This window comes from Alligator mississippiensis, chromosome 3 (genome assembly GCF_030867095.1).
Source record: "Alligator mississippiensis isolate rAllMis1 chromosome 3, rAllMis1, whole genome shotgun sequence".
Lineage (NCBI taxonomy): Eukaryota > Metazoa > Chordata > Crocodylia > Alligatoridae > Alligator > Alligator mississippiensis.
The window spans coordinates 279,577,151-279,589,531 of record NC_081826.1 but is presented as its reverse complement, the minus strand read 5'-3'; the positions used below and the strand labels follow the sequence as shown (position 1 = coordinate 279,589,531).

Below are 12,381 nucleotides of genomic sequence, written 5' to 3'. Positions count from 1 at the left end.
AATATAAACTCTTGAATATTGGGACAATATTTTCTATATATTATATAAGATGGAATATGCAATAGTGTTTATTAAAAGTAAGAAAAATAGTCACCTGATAAAATTAAACATAAGTAGAAATTGGGTTCTAATACACACAATTCAGCTGAACTTTGGAGTAACAATGGATGGTATAGATGATAAAAGCAAATATTGTAATACAGTGGCTTCATCACATTTGAAGATAAACAAATACATTAACAGTATATTTGAATTATTTTTCCAATTTCCTCTGGTACAGTGTTAACTTTTGATATTGGAGATGGACACAGTGAAGTCAAGTGAGTAAATAGGCAGATGGATATTTATTGGTCTACAAAAATACTATGACATCAGTATAAGAAACAGAATTGGTAAAAGTATATCAGATCAATGTAGAATCTGATGTAAATGCAGCAGGCTGCTCATGTGTTAATCTGCACAGGAAGCATATAATGCTAGTTCTCCATAACTTGCAAAAGATTGTACATTGACTTCCAGGTGTAGTACCAGATGTTGACTTGGTTCCGTGTAGCTTAAGATGATTTGGGCTCTGTGTAACCAAAAAAATTGCGTCTGTTTCACAAGTCATTATGACAGGGTATGCCTGCAGAGATGCACAGTTTAAAAATCTTTAGATTTGGGACATAAAGATCTGGAAATCAGTTCATAAGTGATGCAATAGAGTATTCCTCCAATGTTGAATACCCTTTTCCTGCCATTCTGAAACAGTTAAAGTCATGTGATCCATCTCATCTCTTATGTATTTGAGGGAGATGGGTGTGAACAAGGAGAAAATTGTTCTTCAGGCGTGCCCTTTTTAAGTAGTAAAGGTTCATCATTACATTTTAGAACATCAGCCCTGAGAAGTATTAGAGAAGTACGTTTTATAACTCAAAATATTTTCGCTATTTTGATTGATTTTAAAATGACGCCTATTTTTAAATTATACTACTACTTAGTTATATAAAGTCATACACATTTACATGTTGCAAGGATGTTCCAAGGGAAAATAAGTACATATCAGTCTTATATTAGAATGCAGGAATATTAGAATGTATTCTGATAATATTTGCTTGTTAATAGATGGAGGAAAAATAAATACTGTGTTTTTATCAATAGTGCTCAGAGGGAATAGTGGGTTGGTAATGAAGTCTTGAATTCAAAGTTGTAAGCCTGAACCTGGCTCACACTGTTAGTAACCAAAACCTATCCACTGATAGCTGTTTAATCTCTGTCTCTTCACTAATCAATAAAACAGAATTAAAATTGTTCTGACCTACTAAAATGCCTTTTTTTTTTGTTAGTATTAACCTTGCCAAGTATACATTATTGGTGCTTATGTTGTTTAATGATCCCAGTGAAATATCTTGGCACTGTGTGGACACAGCTTATAACAGCAAAAGCTGGTAAAGCTTATTTTAGTCCACCAAAATTGAAATAACCTATACCAGCAAAGACCTAACTTTGCTGTTATGACTGTGTCTGTAATAGGGGGATTTTGCTGGCCAAGGTATGTCAGTCAGGGATTATTCCTTATCACATCTCTGACCAACACACTTGTGGCAGTCAGAGTGTAATGTAGGCCTAGCTCACATTTCCCATCAGTATTTTCCTCCTTTAGAGTACTATATAATAGAACACTTTTAATAAAATAAAAGCTATTGACTATTATAAATCCCTGTGTTACTGAATCTTTCAGCTAGATGTTGAAATATAGCATAGGCAAATAGTGTTCTTTAGTATTTAGTGTAGTGGATTCCAGAGATTTGTTACAAATGCTGTGATGACTGGCTGTGTGGCATTGGTCACGTATAATTTCCCTGTAAAATGAATCAAAATGGTTGACTGGTCTGTTAAATGAATGAAATAATACTTTCCTACCTCAGTTAATCAATAAATGTTCGTGATCTCTTTAGGTGAAGTATATCACTCTAGCAGTGCAAAGTTTTTTCATGATCATATTAGGTTATTGGTTTTAAATGTATTCAGTTACTGCATTTATCTTTCAAAAGATGAAGAACAATACATGTTCACAAATTATTTTCTAATTTGTCACTTCTACAGAGTATGACAGGGGAGTGGCACCCACCCAAAGAGAACAGTGGAAACAAACCTCCACCTAATAATAACATATTGGGTTATGTGGTTCGTAGATTGATGGCCATTGTCTACCCTCCAAAAGCGGAACCCCCACCACCTGTATTTCCTTCATTTCGTATCAAGGGATGTATTTTGGGAAAACTTTTTAGTGGAAAAACGACCTGTGCAAAGTTCTTGAAAGAAGGTAGAGAGTCTTTTTCTCTAGAACTTGTTTGCTGAGTGTCCTCTCTCAAACTAGCTCTTTCTGGACAGGCCCCTGCACCAATGCAGACCTCATTGCAAGACTGGAAACTCAAATGCATTAGTATGTGCCTGGAACTGACTCTGTATAATTTATTTACTCTCCCGCTCCCAAGTAAAAATGATAAAGTTCCTGAATGTCAAAGTCCACTGTTAATGATTATCTCTCATCACTTTACTTCAGAATGTATTGAGAGTTTAGGAAATGTTTTCATAGAATTTTCTATTTGTGATATTTATAAAAAAGGTGGAAGGCCAGATAGATATTCACCTTTATAGACTGACTAAGATATATAATGCACAACCTTTTGAGAATCCAAGTTCACTTAATCAGATGCTGCCAAAAAACTGCACAGTTACTAACATGCATTATACAGTCTCTACAGAGACACATCAGTGGAAACAAATTCCAACAGAAAGATGTTTGCAGTGCATCTTGTCAACATTAATTCTACTTATTCTCTTTTTCTGTGCATTCTGCCCAATGTACATCTATCACAATAATATTTTCTTTGTATTAGGTTGCAACATTCAGATATTGTCTATTGATACTCTGGTTGAGGAAGCCATCAAAACTTTCCATGAAAATGAAATTAAAATTGAAACCAACTTGATTCCACAGGAAGCAGAAGTTTCTGTAAAACAAAATGAAGTAAGTGCACTTCATCATAGCCTGTAAGATTTTTGTTCTTAACTTTCATAGGGAACAGCAAGATGAAATAGGGTAGAAGAAAAATGAATAACCTATGTTTTTTCATCTTGAAATAACCCACAGATAGAAAACTGTAAGGCAGTTTTGATTAGTGATTTTTTTCCCCCTCATCAATAGCTTTGTGTAGACTTTTTTCTTAATCTATTTGTTAAAATTATAAACACAAAAAATATATGCTGTGTTAAAAGCTCTTGTAATCCATACTGGACCATGTTATAAGTAAATATGTAGATATAATTTAGATGCAGTGACAAGCTACAATTCTGTAGGCTCTTATTATTACCTTTTATATAAGTGAAACATTTTCTTCATTCTAGTCTTAAATCTTAAACAAGTACAGTAAAAGCCCTGTTATCTGGCATTTTACTAACCGGAATACTCTATTAACTGGAATTCCAGCTGGTTGGCCAGACGCGGGGGGAGGAAGCTTGCACACGGCAGCGGCTGCCGCCACCCTGTGCTGCCGTCACTCTGCATCCAGCTGAAATGTCCACCCTATGCTGCCACTGCCACCTTTTTTAACATGTTGTGGTGCAGGGGGTTTCAATCTTTTTTAACTTTTTTTTTTTTTTTTTTACCCCTTCTGGTGGTGGCAGCTTGACATGAAGCGGAGGGGGGGAGGCCACCCACCACCCCACACCGCCATTGCCACCCACTGCGCCACCGCCCACCACTACCACACCCCTGGCTTCCCACAGCCAGTCGCACACGAGGCTCTGTGGGCTGCTGACAGGCCTTGTGGCTGGCTAATCGCATGCTGCCCATCAGCAGCCTGCGGAGCCGCATATGTGACAGGCCATGGGAAAGCGGGAAATGACAGGCAAGCTTATTGATTGATAGTGCTACCAGCTTCATTTTAATGAAGTACTGCCAAGTAATAGTGCATTTTTAAAGATAATGAGATTTACACTGAAGGCACAGAAGCTAACGAAAGCTATCTTCTTTGTTCTGAAACAATTATTGAAGTGGAGGGGAAGAATGTGGTTTTTAGGAACAGCTATCTCAGAATAGTAACTTATTTTCTTTCTTGAAGAATAAATCAGTTCCTTGTATAGGCTTGTGACTGAATACATTGTTGCAATGCAAGAGCTTTCCATCTGAATGTGAGAAAATGCAAGAACTGAGCAGTGCAGTAAAATGATTTCAGACTCCTTTGGAAAGCATTCTTAGATTTCTTTGGTGTATATAGGGCATCTGATGTGCCATTGACTGTCTATGTGCTCTGTCTACATGAGACTGAGCGGTGTCAGGGATAAAGGCTGAACAGCCTTCTGTCTCCTGTAACTCCTTCAACCAATGTTTTTTAAACTTACCATAAGTATAAAAATTCTAATATTGTAAAAGCCTAAGTCTGTCTGTCTGTCTGTCTGTCTGTAATGCTTCATTCACACTCTGACTGGCTGATGGAAACATCAGCTCCCGACCCCGCTCAGCTCCCCACCCCGCTCCCTGCAAGCAGCACTGAGGACTGGACAGGGGGTGTGGCCTTGGCTCCCCAACCCTGCTCCCTGCAAAAGGCAGACCAGCAGCAGCATGGGGCTTTAGGTGACAGCACTCCATCCCAGCCCCTCCCTCCCCAATCATTCTTGCTGGGCATTTGGTTAGTGCTTTTATAACAGCTTAACATTTGTAAATCTCTCTTATTATAGAGCAGAGCCGTCCAGTTTCTCAGCTCCTTGGGGACCACATGACCAGGGGCCCCACAACAGGTGGCTCTGATCCCTGCTTATAGCATGGCCCTGGACTCACTCTCAGCTCTCTACACTGCCAAACTGCCCTGCCCCCTGAAGCAAAGGCAGGAAGTGGCAGCTGGAAAAGGGAATGGGGAGCCTGGGGTCTCTAGCTGTTATTTCAGCTGGAACAATGGGGGAGTGGCGACTAGGTGAGAGCCCAGGGGCCACAACTTAACCCCCTGAAGGCCACATATGGCCTATTGGGGCCAGTTGGATAGCCCTGCTATAGAATATTCTGTTAATGAGGCATGTAAACAGCAATTAATATGCATTTGTTTAAATAACCTGCTAATTAAATAAGTTACAAAACCAGCAGGGTCTGATGAGTTTGACACCCCTCTACTAAGCAGAACACTTTTCCTCTTTTTACATTGTCAGCCATATTTCAGTAATTTTTTTTCTATATAAAATATGAACACTAATAATATTGCACAAAGTCACGACATTTATTTGGAATTTTTTTAAATCTTTGTCTTATTGACTTCTTTGTCATCGGTTGTCCAGAAATATATCTTCCATCCACCATTTCTCACATTTACAAGGCTGCAGATTGCTATATCAAAACTTTGCCAGAATTTACTCTTATCCTGGTCATGCTAATATATACTCCCTTGCTTCCAGTATGTTAAGGAAATGGGAAGGTCCTGAGACATGTAGGCTGCATTACTCTGATGACATCAGTCAAACTAAGTATTGCTGTAAACTCCCATGCTTGATTCTGAACCTGTGCTTGTATAAATCAGGAATGCGTTTCACTAAAGTCCATAGAATTATCAATGTAAACCCAGCAAGAAGTTGGAATCGAGTATCTTGACTTTTAATTCCCTGACTTTTATGTGCTTTAGTTTTGATTTTAACATTGCTTAGCATAACTTATTACATGTAATGATTAAGAGTGTGGCGGGCCAGTAGGGGGTGCTCCTGCATTGAGCCACCCATCTCACTGCACCCAACCACCTTCTAGGCTCTGAGTGCCTCCCTGGGGGCGCCTCATGTCTGGCCAACCCCCTTCCTGGAGCACACCGCTAGCCTGGGGGTTCCACTGCCACCACCCAGGGCTCTGGACTGATTCTGGCTCTGTGCACCCTGGGAAGTGCAGGCCTAGTAGCCCTCAAGGGTACTCGATTCAATTCAAGAACTTGGGATGCTTTCCTTAGTCAGAAGCACAACTAGTGGTCTCCCTTAGTCAGCCGAACCAAGGGGACCCCAAGGAATAATCTAGACCCATTCCCAATAAGTCTCCCACAAATAGGTACAAAGGAGAACTTTATTGGTTATAGAGGGTAGGGCTAGAAAAGGGTACAGGGTAGAGCAATATCAGAGCAATCCCATAGAGCAAACTCCCCTGGCTGGGTAGCCTTTGATCACGCATCTGGATTACTGCAAGCTAAATATCTAGTTAGATCTCAGGTAGCTTACTCACAAGTATCATCCAGAGGCAGGTAGAGATTCCCTCTGGAGGCAGGCAGTTTCTTGATCATGAGTTTTGAGAGAGAAAGCAAGTTTCAGATGGTTCAGCTCTTCACTGTCTCTGTGTCTCCCTCATGGCTGCTGCCCCCTCTTCCTGGGCAGTCCTTAACTTATATAGCCCTTGTGACCTCATTTACCTGGTCCAGTGGAGTCCAGCACCTGTTGGCTGTCAGCCAACCAATTGAAATACATCACTAGTTGCCAGGCAGACTAGCCCACCAGGGAGGAAGCCCCTTACCCAAGTATGTGATAATAGTCATGTAGGCAGAGGGAGCAGGTTCCCCCCCCCCCCAGGAATGTATCCAGCTCAGGTTACCTAAAGAGATAGGATAAGGTGTGTCTCCTCTGCTGGGCCCATCCTGACCAAATTGTCACAGCAGAGTTTTTGGGGAGAAACAAAGGTGGCCTTCTGCCACAAAGGGTCTACCCAACTCGAGGTGGCAGCTAGCTAATTTTGCAGGCAGAGCACAGGGCCAGCTGCCATTTTCACAGACTTATTGTGGTGCCCTTGCTGTCCCCACCCCCACTGCTGATTGATAGAGAGGGTGGGGCCTGACAAAAGGTAGCTCTCTCAGCCAATCAGCAGTGAGGGGCAGGGGTCTTCTGCTTGCTTGTGTGTTTGCCTTAGGGCCAGTAGCCTCCTTTGTGCTAGGCTGTGCATCCAGAAGGGCTATTGGCTCCTGCTGGGGAGCCAGCATTTTATTTTTAGTCATTTTGTTTTGTTTTGTTTTTGCTTTTCCATGGATTTCATGAAGATCACCCAATTTTGTAATTTCCGCAAATTTGCGATTTGAATAGGTCCCTAATCATGTTCAAGGGCCTGAGCTGGTTACTTCAGTGAAGCTAGGCCACATTTCACCAACCGAAGCTCTTGTACTTCATTAAATAATTTAACAAATATTTTAGTTTGTGATTTGAATTCCTGAACATATTAACGCTACATCTTTTTGACTACTCTTTTCCCCAGCTATCCGTACATGCCCAACTTGGTGCAGCATCAGAGAAATTTTTGAAGAAAGGAAAAAATATTCCTGATGAACTCCTAGTTAACATCATGGTGGAAGCTGTTAAGTACGAACTACAGTAGTTTGCTTTTTATACTCTTCCTTTAAAGTATCTGCTGCTTGTCACTGTCAGAGATAAGATACTGGGCTAGATGGACTGTTCGTCTGACCCTGAATGGCAGACCTTACTATGTTTCAGTATTATTATGCAAAATGTAGTTGTATGCTTTTTTCTTAGGGCCAGACTTTGCCATTCTGACTCATGGATATTAATAGCTGACTCCATTTAATTGTCACCCTTAAATGTAGCAAAATCAAAAACAGTAGTGGTAGGGGGGAATGGGACCTCTAACTCATCAACAATTAATAAAGCTGAATATACCTGTTTAGCCAGAATAAAATTGTACAGTATTTCCTAATGCTTTTCTTTTAATTTTTTTCTGAGAGAAAGTGTGTATGTATAATGCAGCATCTAAAGTTTTATAACCCTATTTCGTATTATATCATCAGTTTTCTTGAAGTAAAGCAGTCATGTTTTTGAATTCTACTCATGGCACTGCATTTTAGTTTCCTAATGGGCAATCACTCAAAAATGTACCTCCCACTCTTACATCAAGATTCTGTAATAAAAATCTGTTATTTACCAACTGTAAGGCCTCCTCCATACATTACAGGTATCATGCAATTAACTGGTTAATTGCACAGTTATCTTAAAACCACACATGCAAAGTACTTTCCACACCATAAAGAGCTCCAGCCAGATATAAAGTTAGACCTTAAAAATACATACTAACTTTATAGCTGGTTGCAGCTGAGCTTTAATTTGCATATGTAGCAGGATTTCCCCTGTGGCTGGGAGCTCCGTCAGCTGATGGGGTTTCCAGCTGCAGGAGTGCACTTTGCCTAGCCAGGACTGGGAGTCCTCCAACTAAGGGGATTCTCAGCCTGTTGCAGGTGCTGGGTCCTAGCAATGTGCCCAGGTTTCATGTACTCCCAAGGCGTGGAGATGGCAACAGTCACACTCTCCCAGCCCCTGGGGTTCCACGCACCCTTGGGACTGGGAGATGACAGCAGTGGCATCTCCCAGCTGCTGACCTACATGGGGTGTAGCAGGAGGCACAATTGTGTGGATTGCTCATTAGATCCCATTGCACCTTTTATGTGTACTTGTAGAGGGGCCCTAAATGTCAGCAAAGAAGAGAAAACTGATGCTGCAACATTTCTTCTCATAGCATAAAGATCAGTTTTTCTGACCTTATGTAGAAAACTGAAGTACTTTGGAGTTTGGTTTGATTTTAGTCTGGCTTGATTTTAGTCTTTTTTAATGTTTTTCTATTTAACCAACTTTTTTCTTTGAAGTGTTTATTTTAATAATGTATGCAAGGATCCTGTGGTATTCAGGATATTTTGTTGTGCCTAATTTAGATTGAAGAATGATAGGAGAATCACTTCATTGTTATACCTTATTAAATTAAAATAATTTCAGTAGGTATTTATTGTACTTATTGTTCATTAGGCAAACACCGCAGAAGAGAGGATGGATCATGGATGGGTTTCCAATGACAATAAATCAGGCAAAATTACTTGAAAAAGCACTTACAGGCAGTGATCCAGATGAAGCACAAGTAAAGGATGAACGTTCTAGAAAGCCCTTACTAGTTACAGACCCAACAGCTCCCAAAGATCCACCTTTACCTCTACCTGCATTTGATTTTGCTTTGTTACTAGATGTTTCAGATATCACAGTGCTAAAGCGCATGGCTGACTCAAAGAGTAAGTTACATTTCTTTGAATGCATTTATGAAACCTCTATGACATCCACATCCTAATATAATAGGAAATAAAAACTAGTTATGACACTGAGACAACTATATTTATCAAGGTTGCTCTACATTTATGCTACCAAGGATCATGTGACCTATTTGCCAGGAGTTTTAAGAATGAATCTTAAATTTCTTATACATATTTTGTGTCACAGGTAGCAAGAACTTATATTATTTACTCATACTTTAAATGATGATGATGATTAGGAACCGTTTGTTCAGTTTCATCCTTAGCTTTGCTTTTCATCTGTGAAGACAAGGAAAGGGCTTAGCTGAATGTTAATATTTTGCTAAGATCCTTTTGCACACCCTGCACTTTGCTACAGTGCGTAACCAAGTCTAAGTAACTCTCTAATCATAAATGTTATCTCAAGCTTTACCAATATTTACTAGATTTGACCATTCAGCTCCATACAATGAAGCAAAGTACCATCATAGCAATTTTCTTTTAATCTCACAAGATCTCATGCATAAACTTGGCATCATATTATTGTAGATACTTTCAAAATATTACAGTTTTTTCTGTTTAAATCTGCCTGCAGCTGAAAGTATGTGTGTGATAATCTTACACTGTATTAACACCCAATGTTGTGCCATATCTTGTATAATTTAATGAAGTACCAAGCAGAAGAAACGTAAAATAGAGGAGATGCAGAAATATGAGCAGTTAATTATGCATAGATAGAAAACTTCATTCTCAAGCGTTGCATAATGCATTGAGAATGTTATGGAGGGATGGACAGGACAGGTTCTCATCTCACTGAGCACCAGCACTACTCCTGCTTTCATTACTTCCTTGGCTGTTTCTTTAATTATCTGTTTTTGACCAAAATGGACAAAACATTTTGTAGTAACAAAACTTTTTGTAGAACTGAGCTAGGATCCAACATAAGCTTAAGGAAGCTCAGCAATGGCCAGCTCTAACTCCCCCCTCAGACTTTACCCTCTTACTAACCCTGTCTGGACACATGAGGATATACTTTCATGAAGAGATCTTACGTTTGCCAATCTGTAAGGAGACTGTGCCTTAAACTTCCAAAATGGCACAGAGGAGGGCTTTGCTATTACTTGAAAGGTTAGCACAATTTAGTGCATTTGAGTTACTCTCCACTTGGCTAGTTTAGCTCAGGTAAGAGGGACCACACTGCAAACCATGTGAGCTATACAGAGTGCTTTCATTAGCGGCACTGGGTGATTGAACAGAGTCAATTACAAAGTTGCTGGAATTTACTAATTCCAGTCTCAGCATTACTCAAGCGCCAACCAGTATCCCCAGACATGAACTTAGGTATGTTTATATTTTGACAAGAGTCAGGTTAGGGACAAAACACAAATAACAGTAAAGGCAAGCCCCTGGAATGTAATACTTGAAGTCTAATTAATTTGAAAGAATCCTGATACTTAAACATTTTAAAAAATTGACAATTCATGCTAGAATTTCAAGAATCTGAAGAGAATATATTTCCTGTTAAACTCCTGTACTACCTACTATCTTTTTATTTTCAGAATATATGATATGAGTATTTCAAATAAAGCAGTTTTCATTTTGATAAAGTTTTTAATAGGAACCCAGAACTAGCTCATATAGTTTCTTTTTTAATGGATTCTCTAATATTTTTCCATGTAACAAATTAGAGTCAACTCAAGACCAGCAGGAAGATAGTGATCAAGCTTCTGATGCTGAACTCAAAGAAAGAGAGAAGATTGATTTAATCAGGGACCAGATGCAATATAGGTTAGTTTTATTAAATACAATAATAATAACCTCTAATATCTGAGTATTTGGGCATTTTGTGATATTTTAAGTACATTGGAAGTCAGATTATACTTCACATTGCAGTATTCATGTGCTTAAAGTTAAGGATATTTTCAAGATTTTTGCTGATCCTAGACCTGAATCAGTACCCTCATTTCTTGATATTGTATAATTCTAAAAGATAGTAATTTATATGTGCAGCTTGTTGTAGTCTTAAAAGAATCTATTTTTTTCAAACATGTAGAGAAAATGGTCCTATTTTATTATTTTCTTTATTTATATGTGCTTCAGTGATGTGGTAAGATATTAGAATGTTGTGTCAAACATAAGTGAATATTGTCTCTTAATTTTGTTTTGGCCACATTTCCTAAAATGTACTCTTTTGTATATAAAAATATATAAAAATAGTATTCAAATATAAAATATTCATATATCAATATATAAAAGTCCTATAATATTCATTAATAATATTAATATTAAATATTCATAAATAAAATATTCAGAACTCTTGGGGAGGGGATATCTTTTATTAGACCACCTAGATGGTTGCAAAAATAAATAAACAAATAAAATAGTTGTATATACTTTACATTTTCCAATATTCGATTTAATATGTTTATTTGAGACTTACAAATTTAAACATACCATATTGATATAATTTCATAGAATTGCAGGCTTTCGGGAGAGCTGGCCCAAACTGGAGAAGTGGTTTTCAGTGCAGCAAAATATTCTAGTGAAAGTAAATGCAGAGATAGAAGAGAATCTTTTGTGCAGAAGTGTAAAGGAAATCATACTGGAAGAAATTTTCAAAAAACAAAATAAAAGTAAGGTATTTAATTTCTATTTTTCATATTGAGATTTTAATATTAATATATATGGGTTTTGTATAATTAAGTGAGGTATGTGCTAAAAAAGTTTATTGCTGGTGACATTAAAAGTACATGAAAGTGAAAAATATTTATATTTGTTGAAAAGTCACCTTTCTTATTCTTGTGGCAGACTTTTTTATATACTTAAACATATTTTTTAATTAATCATTAGTCTATTGGCAAAGAACAGTATTACACTGCAAAAGCAAATAATTTTTTCCCGTTAGTTAGAATTTTGTCAATTTATCAATAAAAACCTATATTCACTTGTAGAAATTGGTTAGATCAAAATGCTGTCAATGTTGGATCAAAATCAGGCTTTGAAGCAAATTAGAAATATCAATTTCAATGTTGTTATGCAAATTAGACATTGTTGGTAATTTTATTTGGCTCTTTTGTGAGTATTTAAATAAACATTGTTGTATAAACCTGTGCCAAAGTCTCTCCCTAGATACATTGGTATAAATTAGGATGAAGTTACATTAGCTCAATCTGGCACTACAGTGGTATAACTAAAAAAACATTGCCCAGTAATGTTTTATTTAAAAGAAAATTATTTTGACAAGTCCTCACAACTATGTAGTTTCTATGAACCTAAATAGATTCAAGCATTTTCAGGATCATTTCTTATTAAAGAGAATTCAGTTAAATAC

The 12,381-nt window shown here is 37.9% G+C and overlaps 1 protein-coding gene across 6 annotated transcripts in view; it reads left to right on the top strand.

Annotated features, from left to right (window-relative positions):
• Window positions 1–12,381, top strand: part of SPEF2 (sperm flagellar 2) — a 188,962-nt gene that overhangs the window by 50,662 nt on the left and 125,919 nt on the right. For all 6 annotated transcript variants that reach the window (XM_019496054.2, XM_019496055.2, XM_019496053.2 and 3 more), the window contains exons 11-16: window positions 2,086–2,305; window positions 2,883–3,013; window positions 7,244–7,347; window positions 8,797–9,053; window positions 10,739–10,838; window positions 11,526–11,683. In XM_019496054.2, the coding sequence (XP_019351599.2) occupies window positions 2,086–2,305; window positions 2,883–3,013; window positions 7,244–7,347; window positions 8,797–9,053; window positions 10,739–10,838; window positions 11,526–11,683 (970 nt within the window). The remainder of the gene's footprint in view (window positions 1–2,085; window positions 2,306–2,882; window positions 3,014–7,243; window positions 7,348–8,796; window positions 9,054–10,738; window positions 10,839–11,525; window positions 11,684–12,381) is intronic.